The sequence below is a fragment of the Gopherus flavomarginatus genome, chromosome 1 (genome assembly GCF_025201925.1).
Source record: "Gopherus flavomarginatus isolate rGopFla2 chromosome 1, rGopFla2.mat.asm, whole genome shotgun sequence".
Taxonomy (NCBI): Eukaryota; Metazoa; Chordata; order Testudines; family Testudinidae; genus Gopherus; species Gopherus flavomarginatus.
The window spans coordinates 97,068,236-97,094,278 of record NC_066617.1 but is presented as its reverse complement, the minus strand read 5'-3'; the positions used below and the strand labels follow the sequence as shown (position 1 = coordinate 97,094,278).

The 26,043-nt window shown below is 50.5% G+C and overlaps 1 protein-coding gene across 1 annotated transcript; it reads left to right on the top strand.

Moving 5' to 3' along the window:
* The first annotated feature begins 1,979 nt into the window (after positions 1-1,979).
* LOC127042765 (leucine-rich repeat-containing protein let-4-like) lies at positions 1,980-23,550 on the top strand. The gene is made up of 6 exons (XM_050936047.1): positions 1,980-2,059; positions 10,223-10,416; positions 17,959-18,584; positions 18,747-19,345; positions 20,904-21,946; positions 23,070-23,550. The coding sequence occupies exons 3-6, from the start codon at positions 17,966-17,968 to the stop codon at positions 23,197-23,199; spliced, it is 2,391 nt and encodes a 796-aa protein (XP_050792004.1). The 5' UTR covers positions 1,980-2,059; positions 10,223-10,416; positions 17,959-17,965; the 3' UTR covers positions 23,200-23,550.
* Positions 23,551-26,043: the final 2,493 nt, after the last annotated feature.

Genomic DNA, 26,043 nt, shown 5'->3' with positions numbered 1-26,043 from the left:
CTGAGAGGTTGGGCTTAGGAGCAAAGACAAGAAGTTTGTATTTGATTTTTAGAGAGCTGGGGAGTCAGTGAAGTGACTCAGTGGGAGTTGATGTGGTTGGAGCAATTGGTGAGAGAGAGGTGGTTTTGGCAGCAGCATTTACAGATGGATCAGAGGTGGCTAAGGCTGGTTGACCGAAGAGGGATGAAGACAAGCGACTTGATCCTCAGGGCAGAAAGGAAAGTGTGGTTTATTTAAAATATTGTGACGGAATGAGTAACAGGAATAAGTAATTGCCTGGATATGTGGGGAGAAGGAGAGACAGGAGCTAAAGATGTCAGCCAGGTTATGGGCCCGGATATTGTGAGAGATGATGGTCTGGTCAGCTGTAACCCAGAACAAAGTCAGCGAAGATGTCCGGCAGGGGAGACTGTAAGCTTGTTTTTGGCCATGCTGAATTTAAGTTTACAGTGAACTGCCCAAGAGGAGCTGTTGGAGAGTCAGTGAGAGAGCGGGCCATGGCAGAAAACTGTATCTGAAAGTCATCAGCACACAGGTGACAGCTAAACCTGTGCGAACAGATGAAGTCACCCAATGATGGGACAGAGAGGGAGAAGAGGAGTGGACCCAAGATGGAGCGCTAGGGAGCATCCATAGAGAAGTGGGAAAGGAGGGGGGAAGAGCCATCAGAGATGCAGGAGAACCAAGCAAGGTGACAGTCACAGGTCAATGGCAGCAGAAAGGTCAAGGAGGATGAAGATGGAGGATAGACTTGAGATAAAGCCAGGAAGAAGCCACTAGAGACATTGGAGGGATGAGAAGTAAGGGCTGGAAAGGTTGAATGACTTGCCTGAGGTCACAGAGTCAGTGGCAGAGCAGCCCGAGAACCTAGGGGCCTCACTCTCAACCCTGAGCCTGCCCACAGGCCCATCCGTCCTGCCAGGGGTTACACAAGGCAGGAAGCAGCCAAGGCTTTGTGAGGCAGTGAATCCGCTCTGAGCGCTGGGGATGTGGCACGCCCTGGGCTGCTGTTTTAGTGTATTACTGTAAGCTAAGTATGTGGCTAGAAGCAAAATGGGCAGCATTAGCAAAGGCTTTTTGAATGGTCAGTGGAGTGGCAAAAATGTATGTGGGAGAGTCCAGAGCTGGGGGAAGGAGTGGGGGTGATCTCAGGGGGAGGGGGAAGGATAACAAATGTCAGCATTTACAGTTCTGTCTGCAGTAGGGCTCCCACACTTGCAAACCCCAATGGAGCGGAGCTGAGCTGAGCATAGACAGGGCTCATGATGGTGAGTCTCCTGAGCCAAGGTCAGTGCCAGCTTTCCATCCACTGTTATGTTAATACACTTCCCTTCTGTGGCAATCCTATGCCCCCACAAATAGCGCTGCTGCGCCTGTCCTCCAGCACCCCTGGCTATACCACGTCTGGGGGTCCCACTCACTCCTCTGCTAGTGCACCTCACTCCTGCCTGCAGCATCCCCTACCCTGGGCCCCACATGGCAGTGCCCTTCCCAGCCCCCTGCAACAGCCCCAGCTATCCCAGCCCTAGGCCCCACACAGCCCTGCTGGCTCACCTCAGTGCTGAGCGGTGGCACCTATCCCAGACTCCACTCACACACACATGGATTGTGATCCCCCACCCCGCTGCTGCACCCCTGGCTTATCTCAATCCTGGGCTTTGCCAGTACCGCTCAGTCCTGACCTGCAGCCTTCCTGGACACTGAATGCCCAAGTCTCTCCTGAGCAGGGAGTGCTCAGCATACTGCTTGTGCAGTGTGGACAAACCTCCAGTACCAAGAGCTGCATTAAGATCCTTGAGATCATTTTGGCTTAATATGTGAAAGTCCACTGCAGTCATAGCAGTGAAAGGCTGCAACCCAGCCTCGTCTTCCCCCGTCCAAGCCTCCAACAACTTACCCAGCTGCTTCCTCCTGTTTGCACAAGGCAGATCCTTCCCCAGGAAAGCACAGCTAGGGTAACGCGAAACCGAGGAAAGTGAAGATGGGAATGGCAAAGCCAAAGGAACTGAAATCCTTTCACCCAGCAGCTACCAGAATCCTGTGAATTCTCCTGGTGGGAGTGAGTGTGTGTGGTTCACTTTACTCACAGAAATGAGGGCTGAATGGAGCTTTGTGTTGCTTTCCCAGCCTGGCTCGGGCTCACACAGAGCTAGTGGGGGAAAGCAAAACTGAAGTGAAGTGCAGCCTTTGGGAGAGCAGCAACTAATCAGATGCATCCCTCTGTACTTACTGGGAAAGTCTTTGGTAGAGGAAGGGCTGTGGAATTTAAACCCCTTGTCTTGAATGTCACAATGCCATTAAAAATAATATCTGTGTTAGAACTAGACTGACTCCCTTCCCCCCTACGCCTCCTCTCCCCTCTCTGTGTATACATGTGTATAGACAAATGATATATCATCTAAAATATAGATGTTAAATAAAAACCTACTCCTTTCTAATCCAGCATGAGGGTTTACCTCAGATATGCACATAGATTAAACATTAGCAGCTTCCACTATAACTAACTTAGCCATTTTGTGCACATGTATATATTTGTATTACTATCGACTTAATGCTTACTTATATATATAATGCTTTCTTTTAAGTCGATAGTAATACAAATTACTGATACGTGCTGAGTGACAGTTGATGTAGGAAACAGGTTTCTGAATGTCCTGACTGTTGTACATTTAAAACCTAACCCTAATGCTGCATTCATTTGTTTTATTAAAGGAAGTGCCTGTGTCTCTGTGTGCACATGTGAGATGTTTTCACTTTGCAGAAAGAGTTGGGAGGATGGATGGGTAGTTTTGCACCAGTGCTTTCTTTCACGACTGGAGTTTCAGCTTCTCTGGCAGTGGTGGCGTTGCCTATGGAATCTGTGCGAGGACTCACCGTCTAGCAAGAGTTTAGGAACATAACCCTGCCATCTTTTTTTTCCCTTTTAAATCTTCCAGGGCCCTGATCCAGTGACTTGCTGAGAAACTGATCTTCTCTGATTCCAGTGGGAGTTGCTAGTTGCTTGTTCTCTGCACGTCTGGGGAACAGGCCATTAGTTTGCAGAGAGTTTTAGCTGTCACCCCATTGTGATGGTCAGACTCCGTCTCCTGCCAGTCAGTTACAATGCCCTGGATTAGTCAGGTGCAGGGGAATTTGCATTTAAGCCTTTTTCAGAAAAAGATTGAAATGTCATTTTCATAAAGGAAAATGCTGATTTCTCATTCGCAAATGTCTCAGCTGTTTAGGTCCCTGCTCCTCCTTAATGGATGCATTAGCCTGTACTCCTGTGCCGTTATGGCGTCACATTGACGTCAGTGGGATTCTGTGTGGGTGCAGGAGTCCCCAGAGTCAATGGAATCCCACGTTGAGAGGCAGGGCTAGTGCATCTATTTGCAGGATCGGGGGTCTACTTCTGGTGCTGCACCCTAGTCTGTCTGAATGGACGTCAATACTGGGTCTACTGGGCCGGACTCTGGTTCCTAGGCTTGTGCGAGTGAAGACTTGCTGGAGGGGAGATGCTTCAACTCTCTGGGTAGGCTCCTTGCTCAATGTGCCCCACTAGCATTGTAAGGAGAGTGAGGATGGCAAACATGTAGCTGTGGTCACCTGAAAGGGGGCTGTCTTTCTAACAGGAGCGCAAAGTACTGCTCTGTGGGGATCATTAAAACATTCAGGTGACCACAGCGTGCAGAGCTGGGCGTTGTGATCGTCAGCTACACAACATCTGCAATAAAACTCTCAGCTCTGGAAACGCAGACTCCCTGCCTGCGGCTCAGAAGGCGGCAAAGCCACTATCTCAGGGCCTGATACTGCTCCCATCTGGGCCCAGTGAGGGCAGGGCCAGGGGCTCAGTCACAAGCTGAACCAGCTAGTAGGCCCTATTGTTGCACGTCTTCCTCACCTGAGTGGTCCCACTGACTCTCATGTGTCTGTGTGTGTAAGTGCTGCAGGAGTGGACTCAAAGTTTAGTGCCTGATTGCCCCAGAGATTTGGACTGTGCACGTTGTATTGTTATTGTAGGGTTGCTGAGATGTTGGATCACGCTGGTTTGTGGCTGGGTACGGAGTTTAATGGTCATGCTGGGCCAGACTCCATCTGAGAGATCTTCGGGAAAGAATTGTCCTTGAACCAGTGTACAGAATGGCTCAGCTAAAGCTCTGCTCCTGTTTGAATTTAACAACAAACAGCCGCGTTGCAGAGGGAGAGGGGTGGAGACTGGGCAGCAGGACACAGGAAAGAGAAACACAGGCGACTTGTTTTTAATGTAAACGTTCTGTGCACTGGGGAGAGGAAGGTGGAATTTTCCACTGTGCAGTGGAGTCTGTCATTTCTGTGCATACAGCGAGGAGTGGGGTGAAGGGAGGAGGATTTCTGTGCAAGGAGGAGACATACAAGACTGTGGCTTTTTCTGTCCTCCTCACAGATCTCAGCCTTGGAGGGCCTGCCCCTCCTCACTCTCCCAATGACACTGGCTTCTTTGTGTGGGTCGGGTGGCTGCAGAAGCCAGCCAATGCTGTTGCTATTACTCTTTGATCCAAGCAGAACGGGGGCGGCTTGCGCTAAACATTAGTCCTGTGTCCTTCTAGGCAACAAATGCCCCAGCCTACCTGCCCCATGACCTCTGCCCTAAGGGAGTAGTCCTCACTCAGCAAGTCGCCCCTTTGGCTTCGCTAGGACGCCTTGTGTGAATGAGGTGGTTGCAGGATCAGACCCTTTGATTTGAAAAGGAAAGGTGGCCGGGTTAAAGCTGGATTAATCCTTCCTTTGAGAGTGGGGGGGCAGGAATGCCTTGTGATTGCTCAGCAGCTTAAAACCAGCTTTTGGGGGGGATGGAATGACCATTTACCTCTTGGTCTCCGGTTCTGAACCAGCCACAGGTCAGTAGAGCCCCAAACTTGCTGTTTTCCCATGGTTGTTCAAGGGCCTTTGTGTGTGGAGGGCTCAGGTTAATTTCTCGTACGACAGGGATCAGATCAGGCTGTCACCTTTTTGAAAGTTTGCTTCAGGACAATTCCATGATACAGACCGTATTAAGTACCCAGTGGCTGCCTGTTCTCCAGTCCCCTCACCACAACTGCCTAGAGACACCAGATTCCACAAGACCTGAATCCAAGTCATTTCCTGCCTGAATTATTGCAGCACAGTCGTATCATCTGTGTACACTTCACCAGATACAGTTCCAGAAAGGAAAGCATCTGTTTTACAGTATCAAACAGTGAACAAACCAAGCCAGTCAGCTAAACAGATGTCAGACTGAAAAAAATAAGCTCCATCTACAACCCAACCTTTGTGCACCTGTGATACCAAACTGAGATGCCATTTGCAGGAGATTGCACAAAGCTTCATAATATGATTCTCTTGCCTCTGATATTAAATTGTTGACAACACTGTTGACATTCAAATGATCATCATTAGGCTTCAGAGTGTACATCATATTGAGATGATTGAGGCAGCTGAAATTTCTCTTAGGCCTGATGTCAGGAAGACATTGCTGCCTCAGTTCATATCCAGTCTGACTTCATTTTTTAAGCTTATTTTCTAGAGCACATGATATAACCTCCAGGGGAAGGTATCAGTTTGTGAAGCTGCCATGAGCCAGCCCAATGACCGGAGATTTCAGAAACTGCATTTCATGCAAAGCCTCAACAAACTCAGACATACTCCCAGCAGGAGAAAACGCTGGAGGCAAGGAGTTACTATTGACACTTCTCTGCTCCCTAGTGCCCTCAAGTTTCACACTATGGACAAAAAGCCAAAACTTCTGGACTTGGTGGGACATCACAGGAACTCTGTGCGTACTGGGGTGTGGCCATTTCAGGCTTTGTAGGCCTGGTCTACACTATGCGTTTATACCGAATTTAGCAGCGTTAAACCGAATTAACCCTGTACCTGTCCGCACAACGAAGCCTGTTACTTCGATATAAAGGGCTCTTAATATCGATATCTGTACTCCTCCCCGACGAGGTATTGCCATGTCGAATTAGGGTTAGTGTGGCCGCAATTCGATGGTATTGGCCTCTGGGAGCTATCCCACAGTGCACCATTTTGACCGCTCTGGACAGCAATCTGGAGTTGGATGCACTGGCCAGGTAGACAGGAAAAGCCCTGCGAACTTTTGAATTTCATTTCCTGTTCATCCAGCATGGAGAGATCATCAGCACAGGTGACCACGCAGAGCTCATCATCACAAGTAACAATGCAGTCTCCTGAGAATCGAGAAAGAGCTCCAGCATGGACTGCACGGGAGGTACTGGATCTGATCGCTGTATGTAAGAGGAGATTCTGTGCTAACAGAACTCCGTTCCAAAAGATGAAATGAAAAAACATTTAAAAAAATTTCCAAGGCCATGATGCAGAGAGGCCACACCAGGGACTCAGTACAGTGCCGTGTGAAAGTTAAGGAGCTCAGACAAGCCTACCAGAAAACCAAAGAAGCAAACGGAAAGTCCAGGGCAGGGCCAAAAACATGCCGCTTCTACGCTGAGCTGCATGCAATTCTAGGGGGGTGGGCCACCACTATCCCACCCCTGTCCGTGGATTCCGAGGTGGGGGTGGTAATCTCAGCCATGCCTGAGGATTCTGCGGACGGGGAGGAGCAGGAGGAAGAGGAGGACGAGCTTGCAGAGAGCACACAGCACTCCATTCTCCCCAACAGCCAGGAGCTTTTTCTCACCCTGACAGAATTACCCTCCCAGCCCTCCCAAGCCACTATCCCAGACAAAGAAGCAATGGAAGGGACCTCTGGTGAGTGTACCTTGTAAATATAAAACATGGTTTAAAGACAAGTGTTTTTTTAATGATTAATTTGCCCTGAGGACTTGGGATGCATTTGCGGCCAGTACAGTTACTGGAAAAGTCTGTTAACATGTCTGGGGATGGAGCGGAAATCCTCCAGGGACATCTCCATGAAGCTCTCCTGGCGGTACTCCAAAAGCCTTTGCAGAAGGTTTCTGGGCAGCACTGCTTTATTCCGTCCTCCATGGTAGGACCCTTGACCATGCCATGCATGTAGCAGGTAATCCGGTATCATTGCATGACAAAGCCTAGCTGCGTATGGTCCCAGTGTTTGCTGGCATTCAAGCAACATCCTTTTTTTATCTCGCTGTGTTATCCTCAGGAGAGTGATATCGTTCATGGTAACCTGGTTGAAATTCAGGAATTTAATTAAGGGGACAGGGATGGCCATTCCTACTGGGCTGTTTGCCTGTGGCTTAAAAGAAATCCTTTCCTGCATGTAGCCAAGCAGGGGGAAGAGGAGGGGGTGATTGGCCCTGAGCTTTTTCACGTTTGGCTAGCCAGGATCTTCCCTGCTACCAGCCATGCGGTGGGGGGAGGGGTAAAGCAATCATCCCAGAGAATTGGATTGGGGGGTGGTTTCTGCTGCTGCACGTTAACAGGAAAGAAGCAGCACTCAATGGACTTTGCTTGCTATTTGGGAAAGGAGGGCGCTGGATATATGAAGGCTGCAGAAGACAAAAGACAATGGCTTACCATGGCCGCATGCAAGCCAAATTCTGCTGCATGGACCTGCATCTGTGATCTGTAACACCAAAGCTGCAGGCACTCAGTATTAAGATGCAAAGTGCGACCTTGTAGTGAAAACACATGTGCTATGTAAGGTGAATAGTATTGTTCACCGTGAAAGAGTATGACCATTGTTCTGTAAAATGTATCTTTTTAAATACTTCTCTCCATGTTTTCGGAAATCATGGAAGTGACCCGCAATGAAAGAGCTCATCTGAATGAGTGGAAGGACGTGGTAGCAAAGTACAGGAAAGATGCCAGTGACCGTGAGGACAGGAGGGACCAACATGAGGACAGGAGAGATGCTTGAGATGAGGGGTGGTGGCAGGAAGATCAGCGGTGGTGGGATGCAACTCTGGGGCTGCTGCATGATCAAACTGACATGCTCCGGCGTATGGTGGAGCTTCAGGAACAGCAGCAGGATCTTAGAGTGCTGCTGCAGCCACTGTATAACCACTCTCCCCCCTCACCATGTTCCTTAGCCTCCTCACCCGCCAGACGAGTAAGAACTCATGGGGGGAGGCTCCGTCCACCCGCCCACTCCACTCCAGTGGACAGCCCAACCAAAAGGCTCTCATTATTATGAAATTTTTTTTAGTGGCCTTTTTCTTCCCTCCTATCCTCCTCCCAAACCCCACCCAGGTTACCTTGTCAGTTCTCTCCCTCTTTTTATAATTAAGTAATAAAGAATACATGATTTTTAAATGAGAGTGACTTTATTTCCTTAGAAAGCAAACTATGATTGAAGGCGAGGGTGGGTGGGTGGGTGGATTACAGGGAATAAGTCAATCAAGCGGGGGGGGGGTTTCATCAAGGAGAAACAAACACAACAGTCACACTGTACCCTGGCCAGTGATGAAACTGGTTTTCAAAGCTTCTCTAATGCACACTACTTCCTGGTGTGCTCTTCTAATCGCCCTGGTGTCTGAGTGTGCATAATCAGCGGCCAGGTATTTTGCCTCAGTCTCCTACCCCGCCATAAAGGTCTCCCCCTTACTCTCACAGAGATTGTGGAGCACACAGCAAGCAGCAATAACAATGGGGACATTGGTTTGGCTGAGGTCTGAGCGAGTCAGTAACGTGCTCCAGCGTCCCTTTAAACGTCCAACTGCACATTCTACCACCATTCTGCACTTGCTCAGCCTGTAGTTGAACAGCTCCTGACTACTGTCCAGGCTGCCTGTGTATGGCTTCATGAGCCATGGCATCAAGGGGTAGGCTGGGTCCCCCAGGATAACGACAGGCATTTCAACATTCCCAACTGTTGTTTTCTGGTCTGGGAAGTAATTCCCTTGCTGCAGCCATTTAAACAGAGTAGTGTTCCTGAAGACGCGAGCGTCATGAACCCTTCCTGGCCATCCCACATGGATGTTGGTGAAACGTCCCTTGTGATCCACCAGTGCTTGCAGCACCATTGAAAAGTACCCCTTGCGATTTATGTACTGGGTGCCCTACTGCTCCAGTGCCAAGATAAGGATATGGGTTCCATCTATCGCTCCCCCCCGCACAGTTAGGGAATCCCATTGTAGCAAAGCCATCCACTATGACCTGCACATTTCCCAGAGTCACAACCTTTCATTGCAGCAGCTTAGTGATTGCTTTGGCTACTTGCATCACAGCAGCCCCCACAGTAGATTTGCCCACTCCAAATTGATTCCCGACTGACCGGTAGCTGTCTAGCATTGCAAGCTTCCAGAGGGCTATTGTCTCTCGCTTCTCAACTGTGAGGGCTGCTCTCATCTTGGTATTCTGGTGTTTCAGGGCAGGGGAAAGCAAGTCACAAAGTTCCATGAAAGTGCCCTTATGCACACGAAAGTTTTGCAGCCACTGGGAATCATCCCAGACCTGCAACACTATGCAGTCCCACCAGTCTGTGCTTGTTTCCCTGGCCCAAAATCGGCGTTCAATGTCTAGAATCTGCCCCATTACCAGCAGGATCTCCAAAGCACAGGGGCCCGCAGTTTGAGAGAATTCTGTGTCCATGTCCTCATCACACTTGTTGCTGTTCTGCTGTAGTCGCCTCCTCCTCGCCTGGCTTTGCAGGTCCTGGTTCAGCATAGACTGCACGAGAATGCACGAGGTGTTTAAAACATCCATGATTGCTGTCTTGAGCTCAGCAGGGTCCATGCTTGCCGTGGTATGGCGTCTGCATAGTTCACCCAGGCAAAAAGGCGCAAAACAGTTGTCTGCTGCTACTTTCGCGGAGGGAGGGGTGAGGCTGTACCCAGAAGCACCAGCGGCAATGTTTTTTGCCCCATCAGGCACTGGGATCTCAACCCAGCATTCCAATGGGCGGGGGGAGACTGCAGGAACTATGGGATAGCTACCCATAGTGCAATGCTCCAGAAATTGACGCTAGCCTTGGTACATGGACGCACACCGCCGAATTAATGTGCTTAGTGTGGCCGCATGCACTCGACTTTATACAATCTGTTTTTAAAAAACGGTTTCTGTAAAATCGGAATAATCCCGTAGTGTAAACATACCCCTAGACAGAGACCAGCACCTTAGTTTTCACTTGAAAATGGTTTTCAGACCTGGCTCATTTCCTAATGCAGAGAGGGACAAAGGGCCTGATGAGGACTGGGCAGGCTCAGGTGTTTCAAACACTGATGCATGCTGGGTTCCAGACTTCGTGGCTGTATTTTTTTTATTTTATTTTATTTTATTTTTGCTGCCTTTACTTTCTCCAGCTCATCTGTATCCTTTCTCCCTGCAGACAATAGGAGGAAACAACTCATGTCCTAGCACCGCTTCCTCCATCAGGTTATGTGACTTGTTGGATGCATATGAGCTGAAAGGGGGAAGAGTCACCAGGACAATCGCTCCACAGCACATGGGGTGTTTGGAGAGGGGCTAAAGCACTGGAGCTGCGCAGCAAATACCCCCCAGCAGAGCCGTCTCTCAGGACAGGTAAGGGAGATGGAAAGTGCCAGCGACGTTGAGTGTCTTTGTCAGTGAAGGGGTAGGGGGAGCCCTGTGGAGGCAGGGCAGAGCAGATGAGAAATGTTGTGCGTTTGGAAATAGCTGCTGCAAATGGGTTATTTTGCTACATTCACTGGTTTGGAAAAAACAGTGAAAACCTAGAGCAAGTACCTCTAGCTGAAAGCAAGCAAAATTGCTGCTCAGTGGAGACTAGATGGGAGCACAAATATGCAGCCCCAAAGGAAACCATTCCTACACTATTATTAGTCACTTATAGATAAGCCGAGAGCTTCACAGAGCTGCCCCATAGACCTTGCAGTGTTGACCTGAATTTTATGGGTTAGCTGTTATGGCTCGCCACTGATCACATCCGACCAGAAGATTTATAGGTTCTTGTCCAATTCAGCCTACAGGCTCCGAGAACTCAGAGAGTTCTATAGCGGGAGAGGACTCTCGGGGTGCTTGGCATAAACACTTACACTGAGGACAATACCAAATCGATAAAAACTTTATTGCGATTAACAAAAGGATAATAAATTCTATGAAACTTATGACTGCAAAACAGTAAAAGAATTCCAAAACTCCTGGTGGTAACATTCCTACTATAAATACCTTAACCTAACATACCACCCTTCCTTGAGGCCCCGGTAATAGGCGGTGAAGGACCAGCCTTACTCCTGACATGCTCGATAACACAAGGATTCTGGCTTCCCCAATAGTTAGGAATGTTGAGTAGTTACACTGTACTGCACACGCTGAGCTGATAGCATGATGGAAGATCTCCTATATTCTATAGACGAACAAAAGAAAAAAGCTCCCTAAGGTATCCTTACATGATATTTTATAGGATCCTGACACTATGTAATTTAGGCCGAAATCTTACTTCCGTACCCCAAGAAATTGATGGGTACCCTTCTCCTACAGGTTAGTGGATTATGACACTTACTCTCCACATATTAATAAGGACTGTCTCACTCCGAAAACTGCCAAGCTAGGCTCTCTTGGCGACTTCCAGGTTTGTGGTGTACCCTGTGGTTACCAACTGGTTGCAGACGCCAGATAAACCTGTTCAGTGTTGTGTGTAGTTCCTCCCTTTGGCCTCAAAGTTCAGAGATCATTTCTATCTGTGCCAATGGTTGCCAGCCTTTATGCTGACTTACTCTTAACTGATCATACTTTTAGCTGTTTAGCTGATCTTACTGGATACAGGCCAATAGGCTTCTTGCATTTCAGCAAAACTTATTCTATGTATAATTATTAGGAAACACATATCATGGGCTTCAACACATCCTAATTTCATAGGAATTAATACTGATAAAATATAAGAATCATATATGAAATGGATTAATTCAGAAAGAGAAACATATTATTTGATACAGCTGGCTGGATTAGTAGGATATAATAGTTAGCAAAGAAATCTTATGGGCTACAGCAGTAACATGGGAGACAATAAACTCAGAACAAACACAGACTCGCACCCAAAGGGTGGAGGAGAGATACATCCTGGGTCCAATTCAGTGGCCCAATGGGTGTTTCTCAGGTAGAGGGTTACAGGATCAGGCTCCCAGGTTAAAGAGAGAAAGCAGATGGGGAGAGAGCTGCATCCTGGGGAAGAGCAAAAGAGACAACATTGAGAGGAGGAAGAGGGGATTGGTATGCAGGAGTCATGTTCAGCAGAAGTACATGGGGAGAAGTGCTGGGGGAGATGGGGGGAAGACATGCAGAGTGTGGAGAGGGAGAGAGTGCAGAGACTGCCGCCGATGGGTAAGGTACAGAGCAATGAGATCCAGAAGACTAGCTGGTTTAGAGCCGGCTGTGCCCTATGGGCAGAACAGTGACATCTTAGGGGCCATGAAATGCTGAGCGCCTCTGCATTTGGCTGTACTGCAGGGTGGGGCCACACTCCGGTTGGCTGTGGCCTCAGTGCTTCCCTGTCGTGTGTTTCTTCTTGACACAGCGCACAGTCACCTTGTGGAACACCTTACTTGAGGAGGTTGTGAAGCGACTATAACAATGTTTAAAAGGGAATTGGATAAATTCATGGTGGCTAAGTCCATAAATGGCTATTAGCCAGGATGGGCAAGGAATGGTGTCCCTAGCCTCTGTTCATCAGAGGATGGAGATGGATGGCAGGAGAGAGATCACTTGATCATTGCCTGATAGCTTCACTCCCTCTGGGGCACCTGGCATTGGCCACTGTTGGTAGACAGATACTGGGCTAGATGGACCTTTGGTCTGACCAGGTACAGCCATTCTTATGGACACACTGGTCTCCTTGTCTCGGGGAGCTGCAGCAGGGTCACCAGCGTGAAATAGAAAGTGGATCTTGTTTTTTCTTTTTCATCGTGCCCCCAGCCTAGCCCCTAGGAGTGAGCAAACACTGCCTCCACTACACACTAACTCCACCACCCCACTTCTGTTACCAAGACAGAGAGAGAGCAGCAAGATTCCATGGGACAGGACAGAACTCTACAGGTGCCCAAGCAGCAGTTACAGTATATTGAAATGGAAAGAGGGGGGTTGTCCCTGCACCAGCTAAGGTGGAGGGTGGAGTTCTCCCTCTCATATAGCAGAGTGGGGTAGCACTGCTTCCCCCTGTACTTTAACCCCAGCACCCAAGTGGCAAAATCATCACTCTGGCGAAGGAGTGTCTGCAGTCAAGAGCGGTGGCTTCTTTTAGGTATGATCTTTTTATTCTACACTCAAAAGAACAGAACAGGAAAAGAATAAGCTATGATGGTGGTTTGCCCCATCATAAAGTCTGCTGGGTTGAGGGCCTTACTGCAAAGCACAGGGCATGTATCACAGGCCTCGAGTCTCAGTGATGCTGGTGTGAGTCCAGAGTAACTCCACAGATGTCGGTAGCGTAACTGCAAACTTACCCTGGTGTAACTAACACCAGAATCTGGCACGTGGGGCACCGCAGCCGTCTTTAGGAATCTGGATGTCCTTGCTGTAAATATAGAGACTCGTTGGAGGGTGTGAGATGAGCATCCTAGGACACTGGTTTCCCATCGGTTCAAGCAGCTAAGTCCAGTGATGAGTAAAGGGCTGCTGGGGAGGGAAGAAGAGATGATCTCAGACACCCCATTCTTGGAGGATTGTATTGCTGATGTCAGGGAGTGTTTAGTGGTGCCAGGAGAGAAGTGATTTGATCAGGAACATCATCCTGAAGTCCCTTCTAGCTCCAGTGGGTCCAGTTCAGTTTACAGCTCCGACCATGATCATGGTTCTACCAGCTCCTCCCTCAGCCCCCTAGGCTCTGTGCGTTGCTCTGCTCTCCCTGCCATGCCCACTGGGTGAGGGATTCTGCCAGTCAGGACTGCTCTGCTCTAGTGGCACCAACTCTGCAGGGCACAGCAGGGCAGAGCCTGGCAGCAGCTGGGACATGGAGCTATCCAGCTAGAAGGGGCCATGTTCCAGCAGAGATTCCCCTGACTCTAGCCACACCTTAATGAAGGAAATCAGGGCAGGGGGAGACTGCAGGGCTGCGTTTCCTGCTGGTCAGATTGCCAAGTCAGCCTTTCTCTAGAAGTCCGTTTGGCCGTGAGTGAACAAAAGGAGGAAGCCCAGGCTCTCCGCCGTTCCTGTTCGCTCCCTTGGCTTTGGGCTACACAAACTTGATTCAGGAGGAGATGGGAGAGAGAGTGTTCCCCTGCCATAGAAGAGAAAGAAAGGGAGCAAGACCAGGGCAGAGAGAATGGAGAGGAAAGCAACAGGAGCAGTCAGAGAGACAGGGGGGCCAGATCCTTTGGTGGGGTAAAGCTGTTGCTTTCACTGCAGGAAGGCTGATTGACACCACCCGAGTCTCCAGCCCTGGGAGTGGGAGGGAATCGAGAGGGAGAGGAGGAAGTAAAGGCTCGTGGAGGCAGAATGGGTGAGGAGAAGAGAATAAAGGCAGAACAGTGAAAGATAAAGCTACCCAACCATAGAGCCAATCTGACTGATAGTACTCCTCTTTCACCATCTTGTCCTGTTGCCCTGGCAGGAAGGAGAAGGTGGTATGAACTGGTGAAAAATCCGTTGCTAGCCAAAGCCAGACTTGGTGATTATTCCAGACCACATGAAGCCCTAGAAACCCTCCAAACTTTTGGAACAAAATATCATCTGAGGTGAGAAGCTTAATTCCCCACTCTCCCAAAGTGGGAGCCCAGAGCAGTAAATGTTGGCCACCGCACTGATTTATGGAATGCCGCTGGTCTGCCCAACTCCAGGTAGCAGGAGTTAAATTTGAGTCTCCTCTCTGGCACAGCAGTGTCCCCTGGGAAGGCTCAGGGCAACTCGGAGTCAACCCTGGATCTTCCTCATGGCAGGGTAGAAACCAGTTCGGGCATCGGGCCTGCTCTCGGACAGGAGAGTAGGAATCAAAGCCAGATTGTCTGCGTGGCACAGCATTGATCCCTAGGGGCGGTGAGGTGAGCAGCTTCTCTTCAGAACATTTCAAGAGAAAATGACAGAGGAGGAGAACGACCTGGGTGTATTGATTGATCACAGGGTGACTATGAGCCACCAATGTGATGTGGCTGAGAAAAAGGCTAATGCAGTCCTAGAATGCATCAGATGAGGTATTTCTAGTTGGGGCGGCTCTGTGTTTTGCTGCCCCAAGCACGGCAGTCAGGCAGCCTTCGGCAGCAGTTCTGCAGGAGGTCCACCCTGGTCACGTGGATTCGGCAGCGATTCTATGGGTGATTTACTGGTCCCACGCCTTCGGTGTACCTGCTGTGAAATTGCACTGAAGTCGTAGGACCGGCGAACCTCCCACAGAAATGCTGCCAAAGGCTCCCTGGCTGACACCCTCACGACGACTGGCAGGCCGCTTCCACCCCCCCACCCCCCGGCTTGCCGCCCCAGGCACGCTTTTGCTGCACTGGTGCCTGGAGCCACCCCTGTTTCTAGTAGAGACAGAGAAGTGTTACTGCCATTATACAAGACACTGGTGAGACCTCATCTGGAATAGTATGTGCAATTCTGGTCTCCCATGTTTAAGAAAGATGAAGTCAAACTGGAACAGGTGCAGAGAAGGGCTACTAGGATGATCCGAGGAACAGAAAAGCTACCTTATGAGAGGAGACTCAGAGCTTGGCTTGTTTAGCCTAACCAAAAGAAGGCTCAGAGGGGATATGATAGTTCTTTATAAATATATCACAGGAATACACACCGGAGAGGGAGAGGAGTTATTTAAGTTAAGGGCCAATGCTGGCATAAGCACAAATGGATATAAACTGGCCATCAATAAGTTTAGGCTTGAAATTAGATGGAAGTCTCTAACCATCACAGCAATGACATTCTGGAACCGCCTTCTGAGGGGAGCAGTGGGAGCAAAAAATCTAACTAGCTTCAACACCAAGCTTGATAAGTGTGCGGAGGAATGGTATGATGAGGCTGCCTACATCTGCCATTGTAAATGTCCCCAACAACTGGTGATGGGACACTAGGTGGAGAGGAGGGCTCGGAGTTACTACAGAGAATTTTCTCCCAGGTGTCTGGCTGGTGGGTCTTGCCCACGTGCTCAGGGTCTAACTAATCACCATATTTGGGATCAGGAAAGCATTTCACCTCAGGTCAGATTGGCAGAGACCTGTGGGTTTTTTTACCTTCCTCTGCATCATGGGGCACGGGTCACTTTAAATCATGATTTAAAGACTTCAAGTTAAACTCAGCCACAGGTTAAGGGACGGTCTATTACAGGAGTGGGTGGGGTGAGGTTCTGTGGCCTGCAATGTGCAGGAGGTCAGACTAGATGATAGTCTCTTCTGGCCTTAAAGTCTATGACACTATAGCAGCTGCTGACACAGCACAGTGTGTCTTTAGACCAGGGGTCGGCAACCTATGGCACGCATGCCAAAGGTGGCACGCGAGCCAGTTTTTGATGGCACACGGGGCGGGCTGAGCCACTTGGCCCGCCACCGCTCTGGGGATTCCTGTTGCTGGCCACTTGCCAGCTGGGGTCCTGCTGCTGGCCTGAGGTTTCTTCTCCCAGGTTGGCAGGAGCCAGTGGCCAAAACCCCAGAGTGGGGCAGGCTGAGCCATTCAGCCTGCTGCTGCTCTGGGGTTCCCGCTGCTGGCCTCTTGCCAGCCGAGGTCCTGATGCCGATCCCACTCAGCGCTCGCTGCTGGCCTGGGTGAAGGAACCCCTGGCTGGCAGTCGGCTGAGACCCCAGCTGGCAGGAGCCAGTGGCTGAAATCCCAGAGGGGGGCTGGCGAAGACGCTCAGCCCACCCCTGAAACTCTAGAGCTGGGTGGGCTGACCCGCTCAGCCTGCTGCCACTCTGGAGTTCTGGCTGCTGTCTCCTTGCCAACCGGGGTCCCCGCAGCCCCACTCACCTTGTCTCCAGTTGGAGTTCCAGCGCAGGCCCCCTGCCAGACAGGGTCTAGGCTTCCATCCCTGCTCAGCCCTATCAGCCACTAGCTCCACTCACCTCAGCTGCTGATCTGGGGTTCCAGCCGCTGACCTTCTGCCGGCCAGTTATCAGCTGATAACTTAGAAGCCTGTGTGCAGCTTAAAGTATCTAGATATGTGCCACCAGACACTGGAAAACTCAGCAAGGAAAAGCAAGGGCAAGGATCACACTAAACTAATAAGATCTTCATTTTAATTTAATTTTAAATAAAGCTTCTGAAACATTTTGAAAACCTTGTTTACTTTACATATAACAGTAATTTGTTTATATATTATAGACTTATAGAGAGACCTTCTAAAAATGTTAAAATGTATTACTGGCACGCGAAGCCTTAAATTAGACTGTATACATGAAGACTCGGCACACCACTGCTGAAAGGTTGCCGACTCCTGCTTTAGACTGTGGCACTGGAAACATCTGGTCCTGGCCACGGTTGGAGGCAGGATACCAGACAGGATGGAGCAATGGTCTAATCTGGTTTCAGCAGTTCCTTTGTTCCTATGGGTCTGCAACATAGAAATGTAAGGCCAGAAGGTAGCTTGAGAGGTCATCTAATGCATCCCCCTGCGCTGAGGCAGGACCCATACAGGACTTCATCACATGCAGCTGGCAGCAGATGAGCCATGTCACTGGTTCTGAGAACTTCATTCTCTGCTAGCTCTTGATAATATAAACTTATTGATAAAGTGCCAGGAATCCAGAAATGACGATCTAAAATCAACTAAGGGGCTACAGGAACTGATCTATGGAAAGATTTAAATAACAATATTCCTGTAGCTCAGCCAAAGCCAAGTGAGGTGACAAGCACGTACACCATCAGTGGGGTAAAAACAAAAGGGCTAAGAAAAACTGTTCAGATTGATTCAAAGGTTTATTAAACTTGGAGTGATAGGAGCATGTTGGCTGCATTATATTACATCTCCTAACAGTGAGATCTGCTGGGCTGTGGAATAGTCCTCTGTGGACAGTGGGTAATTTAAGAGTCATCTGGACAAATTCCCTGGAGAATATAGCATAGGGAAGGACAGTCTCAGGGAGGTGTGGACAAGATGTGATCTATTCTGTTCCCAGCCCTTTTACAGTATGTATGAATCTGTTTCACTCGCTGCCTGGCTTGTCTTGCAAACAGAGACGCTATGTCGAGGCTCTGGATTATGGTCCTTGTTCTGCTGTGGATTCCAGTCATGGCCATCGCACAGCTCCCAGGCAATGCCCAGTGCCCTGTGAACTGCTCCTGCTTCTTCTCCCAGTGGTTTGTCCGATGCTCCAATGCCAGCTTATCCTCTCTTCCCCCTGGCATCCCCAATGCCACCGTGGAGCTTGACCTGCAGCACAACCAGTTCAGCACCCTCTCAGCAGGCTTCTTCCCAGAACTGGCTGAGATCAGCATCATTTACCTCGGCAGCAGTGGCATCCACCAGGTTGAGCCGGGGGCTTTTCAGGGGGTCAAGAATCTGTACCATCTCCACCTGGACAACAACCTCCTGGAGCAGGTCCCAGAGGGTGTCTTTGAGAATTTGACAAATCTGATCTTCCTGCACCTGGAGCACAACCAGATTGCTCACCTCCTGCCAGGTATTTCTGGATGGATAGGCCAGGCCCCCAGTACCACTAAGAGCCAGCTAACTGAGCAACCAGCATTACCAGCCCCACGCCTCTTCTCTAGTAATCCCTGCCCAAGCCGTAGGTCTCCTGAAGTCCCCACACTGCTGAGAGGATGGGGGCCAGAACTGCCACCAACGGGTCCTGCATGTCCATGATACAAAGTCAGCACCTCCTTGTACCCAGGGGACAATGGGAGGGGATAACTCAAGGCTAGGGGAGAGGAGGTACCTCATGATCAGAGATTATTGAAGCACAGAACATTTGATATTGGCTTGACCTGGTTGGGGGTGTGTGTGTCTCTGTCTCTCTCAGGTGGGTTCTCTTCTCTGAAGCAGCTCAGTGTCCTGGACCTGAGTAACAACCTGCTGCTGGAGCTCTCCGACCAAGCCCTTCATGGCCTCCCGCGGCTGCGTCAGCTCTACCTGAGTGCGAACCATATTACCAATGTGTCCAGCAAAGCCCTCCCAGGCAGCCTGCGGGCCCTCAGCCTAGATGAGAACCAGCTGACAAGTGTGCCCGCGGCCATCCGCACCTCTCCCATGCTCTCCACTCTACAGCTGAGTGGTAACCCCATCCGGAAGCTGACATCTCTCTCCTTTGGGAGGAGGCTTCGCTCCCTAAGGCAGCTGTTCCTGGATGGCCTGGCCTTGGAGCAGATCACCAACTTGGCTTTCACCAGGCTCCGCTGGCTGGAGCTGTTGAGCCTGAGGAATAACAGCCTGGAGTCACTCCCGCCTCTGTCCTCCCTGAAGTCGCTCTCCACTCTGTATCTGACTGGGAACAAGTGGCGCTGTGACTGCAACCTGATCTGGCTCCGCACCTGGCAGAAGAAGGTGCTCCGGAAAGAACGCAGCCCCGTGGAGTGCAGCTCCCCGGAAGTGCTACAGGGCCAGCTCCTGGTGGACATAGAGGTAACGACTTGCAGTTCCAGAGTACCTGAAAGTGGTGGGCTGGGGCCAAGGTGCACAGGATTTCCAGTCCAAGCCTCTCTCCCCTTCTGTCTCAAGGGCTGGGAGTGTTGTGAAGGGAACCATTGTTCATGGCCCCGGTACTTTAAAAGGGAGACAACCAATGTAACCAATGCCCTTGCCGATCTCATGGCAGGGTGAGGCCTGGCCAGTATGCTGATGGGACACAGACAGTTCCATGCACTGCAGATGACAGTTACTTACATACCTCCCACGCTCCCCATTCCCCTGGGGAGCTTAAACTCGGTCCTTTAGCTTGAAAATACAGGCCCCTTCCACAGAGTTGAAGATCTCTCCTGGTTGCAGCTGATAGCAGCTCCCTGACCCTTGGTGCTGGGAGATAGTCACTTTAGGCACGGCCCCCACAGAACTGCCAGCTGGGAGGTAGTGCTTTTTGGTGGAGGGGCTGGGGAGGTCACAGGAAATCCTAACGCAATGGGGGCGGGGTGTTAATAGGTAGGCCTGGCATGGTATTAATGTGTTTCAGTGGTTGGGGGGGGAAGGTGCACACAGGATGGGTTAGCTGCTGGTGAAGGGAAGAAAGAAGAGATGCGCACTCTATTTTCTGTGGTTTTTTGTCTTCATTTCCTCCCTTTCTCCTCTGCTCAGTCCCTCTCTCTCTCCCGCTCCCTAGCTCTTGTGGGGAGCAGCCAGGGCTGCTGGGTTAAGGTGTGGCTGCAGAGGCCATCCTGCAGTGCAGAAGGTGCTGGGTGTCAGTGCTCGGAGCAGGCCGCAGCTTATGGTAGGCTCTGGTTCCCACATTATGTGAGGTGTGAATAAAAATGATAAATTGTTCAAATATAAGCTCATGTTGGCTTAGTGCAAAGACCAGCACAGCTCTTCCCTTCCTATCTCTCTTCTTCATCCTCTGTCACATTCACTCTAAGCCTGTCTCTCCCCTCCTACCTCTCCTTCTATGTCCTGCTGCGATTCATTCACCTGCAGTGGGGGAGGTGAACACAGCACACAGATGCCTCTCCTGGTATCTGCCTCTGCCTGGGGGAAGGTGTGCCTCAGCTGTTCAACCTGCTGTCAGCTTTCCCAGCTCAGTTGGCTGGTGGTCAGTTGGTGGGTGGGGATCAGAATCGTTTACAGAAAATGCCCCTGAAAACCGAGCCAGTCCTGGTTCCGAGACACATGTTCACCTGAAAACAGAGCCACTCTGACATTCTTGCCCATAAAAGACCTCTGGACTGATTGTGTTACAGGTATTAGTTTATATCAGAGAGGCAGCCATGTTAGTCTGTATCCACAAAAACGACAAGTCTGGTGCCACCTTAAAGATGAACAGATTTATCTGTTGGGCATTCCATGCATCTGAAGAAGTGGATGCTCAAATAAATGTTAGTCTTTAAGATGCCACCAGACTCCTTGTTGTTTTTGAGGTATTAGCTTGGTATCCTGGGACAGTTCTAACCTGGGTAATTTATATCCTTCCAATCTAACCGATCTCCCCACTACAGTTTTAACTGGATCATGCATTCTCCACTTCCTGTCCTAAACCTCTCAAAATAATCTCCCACCTCTGTCTGGGATTGGGGTGCAGGATGGCTGGGCTGTTCCCTCCCAGAAGCCTCTGCTTGTCAGTGGGGAGGAGTTATCCCTGCTAGTGCTTCATCCAGGCCGAAAAGAAACAGAAGACCTGATTCTCTCTCATGTGCGGTTTTTTTTTTTTCACCTTGCCCAGTTACAGAAGCTGACTTGCCCACCCTTTGGGATGGACTCCACCACCCTCAGCCCCTCTGAGAACATGAATACACCCATGGCCATTGCTCCACCCAGAGACATACCTCTCCCAGGGGCTGCTACCACAGCTACCACCACGACCTCCACCGCCCTGATCACCACAAAGAGGCTCCCTACCTCCACCACCCGCTCAGCTACCTCCCTTCACCATGGGCTGGAGAGGTGGGACCCATGCTTGGCCGACCACATCAGCAGCGTCCACATCAGGACAAAGGGCAACACCTCCCTGGTGGTTTCCTGGGCTTTCTCCGGTGACCAGGACCAATTTGAGGTGCGGTACACGGCTGGCCGGGATGAGCAGGTGCTGTGGGTGGTGGGAGGGTTGGCCGAGGTGACGCTCCATGATCTCCACGCAGGGACCGAGTACAGAGTCTGCGTCATCCCCCAGAATGAGAATCTGCTGGAGTGCCAGGCCCCTGCCGCCCGGCAGTGCAAAGCAGAGCGCACTGCTGGCCTTCCTAGTGACACGCAGCCCTTGCACTCCCCACTCGGCCACAGCCATTCGGCTGTAGGTTTTGGCATCGCTGTTGCTCTCCTAGCACTCGCAGCACTGGCCCTGGCTGTCACCTACAGGCTGCGGACGCAGCCGATCCAATTCCAGCGCTACTATGATGAAGATGGGTCACCCCTTCATCGCAGGAGCAGCAACCAGGCCAAGATGACCATGGGCCCAGTTGATGAAAGCATGGAGGATGAGGACCGTCACAGTTATGGGACAGCTGCCAGCCAGCACCCAGAGGAGAAAGTAGACTGCACCGTGTCTGCCCCACCCAGTCTCACACTCACATCCACACCCAAGTATGTGACTCTGTGATTCTAACTGATCCCCGGCATCCTATAGCCGAGCAGGAAGTGCCCCATGGGGTTTGCCACTCACCCAGGGACCTGACACCATAGAGCCCCAAGGAGTAAACTAGACAGTTCTGTAACTGCCCCTTGTGACTGACATGGACAATAAAATGCAGCCCTAGAAAGCTGAGATGGGGAAAGCCTGTGGCTTAGGCCGCTTTTGTCCATCCCAGTCCATGCCCACTCGCGGGTTGTTCTCTACAGAGAATCCCCAGGGAGGGTCGTGCACAGCCTCATGCCTCACATAAATAGTTTTGAAGTTCTGGCTCTCCACTGGGGGATCTATGTGATTCACAAAGCCTTGCACAGCCAGGGGTGATGTAAAAAGGCAGGGTTAGTGACTGGTTTCCACTTGACAGGCAACCTCTACATGGCTTCTGCCACCCCCCCACCCCCCAAAATAGCAGCTCTCTTTCTCACTGTTTTGGCATGTAGTTTTGCACCCATGGGGATGGGGGAAGTTGCTGCGTGTGGAGTGGACGTTAAGAAGGACCCAGAGAAGGGGAAAGGTAGAAATTATGTTTGCAGCTCAAGTTTGAGCAAAGCGGAGGCCCAGTGAAGGCCAAGGGGGAGCTGCAGGAGTGGAGAAGGAATTTGCACCAGTCCTGCCTAGCCCCTGGGGAGCCAGGTGCTACATGATGGGGGGAGCAAGGAAGGAATTGTGTTTCTGGTACAGGGTTCAGGTCAGTTGATGCATCTAGAAACCTGACATCATGGAGGATGTGAATTCCCAGCCCAACAAGCCGTTCAAAGCTAACAGGCACTGTCCTTTGCTGGTAGCATTTAACCTTCCCCCGCTGCTGTCTTGGTGCAGGTTTTTGAACGTGCTGTTTTGTCCAAAATAAAGGTGGGGGTGGGGAGGCTTCCAAGCTAAACCAAAAAATCTTATTTTCCATTCTGTGCTTTGAAGGGTGTCCATTACCTGGGCCAAAGGCGAGGGTGCCCCAAGACCTCTCTCTCCCTCAGCATGAATACCTTCTTTCAATCAAGGCATCTTCCTAAATCTGTTGGAGGGGCGTGCAGGACACTGGAAAATACTGACCTTACTTTGCTCTGCTCTCCTCTCTGCCAGGGCTGTCTGCACCCCTCCTTTCAGACCACTGGGCATTGGCCTGGCCCACACATTTCATTCTCACTCTGGAACAGCATTTGAGCCTCTTCCGGACTCCATGCCACTTCTGATTGCATTGGACTTGCCCTAGTCCATGAGGTGTAGGAGGCTGTGGAATAATCTCCCAAGACAAGTGGTGAAGGCCTTTGTAGCACATTCCATTTCCAAAGCACCTAAGCAACATTCTTCCTTCCTTCCTCCCACTCACCTGCTCTGCATCACTAACCATTTGACAAACAGGTAAAATGAGGCAGAGGGTGAGTGGATTACTCAGTGCCACAAAGCATTTGGGTACAGCGCTCTGAAACTGTGGGGCAGACAGACAAGATGTCAGGTTATTTAATCTTTACTCTCTATTAATCTATAAACAAACAGGACAAAACCCTCATTTATCTTCCCTTTGTCTACATGCAAAGTCCTGGTCTTTGGCTCCTGGAGAGCACTGTGGCCTAAATGGTACACCTCTGCGGCACACTCTGTTTGCTGGACTAATAAAGCACACGGTAAAACTGTTTCATGCAGCTGTGTTGCTCTTCTGTTGTTAGATGACCTGGTTGCAAGAACAGCTGGTTAGAGTTTGGAACTGGCGCGAGGACACAGACCCTCTCCACTCCAGGGCACCAGTTGGGGGCCAGCATGCATTGGTAGTGCCCAAAAGGCACGAGTGGATGAGACTCAGCCAGCAGCCTTGGGGGAGTGGGTGGCCCTAAGAAGGCCTATGGGAGTCCGATCAATGGTCCGTTGAGCCCAGTATCCTGTCTTCTGACAGTGGCTGGTCCCAGTTGCTTCAGAAGGCGAGAACAGACCAGGACAATTTACCATCCCTTGTTGTCCAGTCCCAGCATCTAGTGGTCAGAGGTTTAGGGCCACCGTGAGCATGGAGTTGAGTCCCTGCCCATCTTGGCTCATAGCTATTGACAGACATAGCGGCCATGAACCTATCTAGTTTTTTTAAACCTGGTTATACTTTTGCCTTTCACAACATCCCTTGTCAACAAGCGCCACAGGTTGACTATGCACTGTGTGAAGTACTTTTTTGTTCGTTTGAAGCTTGCTGCCTATTAATGTCACTGGGTAACCGTGGTTCTTGTACTATGTGAAGGCATAAATAACACTTTCTCCACCCCCGTCATGATTTTACTCTATCATAGCCTCACAGTCTTTTTTCCTAGCTGAAAAGTCCCTGTCTCTTTAATCTCTCCTTTTATGGATGCTGCTCCATACCACCCTCTGTTGGTGAGAAGCTTTTAAGCATCTTGAAAGCTTGCCTTTCTCACTAACCAAAGCTGGTCCAATAAAAGCCCACCTCGTCTTTCTAAGATCCTGGGACTGGCTACAACACTGCATTCAGTAGTTAGTTGTCTGGCTTCATGTGCTGTAATTGAATGGGCCTTTTGCATTTGTTTCTCAGTTCCTGCCTGCACATTATCAACTACTAGCCTCTGCTCTTTATGAGAGGCTTACGCTGGGTGGGGTTTAGTTTGCAGGCATTAGTCCAGGTTGTACTATTTTTTTTATAGTCTGTACATGGACCTATAGGCCCATTTTACATACATTCAGCCGCTTCTCCTCCCTCCCCCCATGGAGCTGGTACAAGAAACGCTGGCTTCACTACCAGGAAGAGTTCAGAAATTGCACTTTCTTCCTGGCATTAAGTGCCTTGAGGGAAGGGGCAGAGATATTACAGAAAGCCCAGAGCCACACCTGGGTGGTGAAGACATGCCAGGCACTCCCACCTGAGAAACCTTAACCCACAACAAGGGTCTAGAAAGTCTCCCACAGCCAGACACACCCACACCCATACCCACCCTTGCCCCAGTGGCTGTCTTGAACAGGACTACAGCGTGCAGAGACTTCAACACAGAAAGTGGGTGAGGTGAGAAGCCTCAGGAAAGCCACACACCCGCTGCATGGTTCAGGTTGCTTGGGTGTGCCCCACACAATTGCTTACCAGCCTGCTGGCAGAGGTGCATCACAGCCCAGTTACTCTCCAGGTTTAGTTCTCCTCACGGTCAGAGTAGGCCCAGCGTGCCAGGGGCTACCAGCAACAGTCCACCACTGCAGTGCTTCCTCCACCCAGGGCTCTGACTAACCTTTCCCTAAAACACCTAGCAACGGCCAGCTTGCATCCCATCTGCAGCATCCCACAGCCATCTGTCCTGTGGTTCCCACAAGGTGTTGCTGACTCCACCATGCTGCTGGAGGCCCCAGCTGAAGATGTGTGTTTGGCAGTGCCTGGAAACCAACCACCCTTTGCAACAGCAGCAGGCAGCATTTCACCCAAGAGCGTTGGCTCTGCCTTGTGCAGATGGCACGGGACGTTGGCACCTGCAGGAACTGGCGCAGGAAGAGAGCTCACTCACCCTTAGGGGCATGGGGCACCTCAAGCTGTACTATAAACATGAACTGGAGCAAGGTAGGAGCACACACCAGCCAGGGGTGAGATGCCACTACTACACACCAGCTCACTGGACTAGGGCTGCTCCAATCACGGCCCCACCCCATGCAGCAGTATGGCAGAGATGGCCAGCAAGAGTTAGCTGGGGTAAGAGTGACCCCTTTGCCCTCATGAAGCCTGTGCAGGGCAGAAAGGATGGAGTCCCTGCCCCTCCCCCTAAGATTGCATGTGCAAACACTGGGCTTTCCTACACACTACATTCAGCCTCTGCCCTGGGCAGAATGTGCTGCTCATCAGGAATCAAGTTACAGCTGCTCCCCCTTCAGAGGCAACCGTGTTTTTAAGGCCAAGCTGGGACCTTAGCAGCTGTGCTAGAAGTGGAGGGGCTCCTTGACCCCCTTTCCACGGCCAAGATTTCTGGCAAAACTCCCAGAACTTCACTACTGTGAGTAATAAGGTAGCTGAGGAGCAGGGAAGAAGGTTGGAGAATGAGCTGAGGGGCACCTTAAACTAGGAAATTACCTGTCTTTTACTACC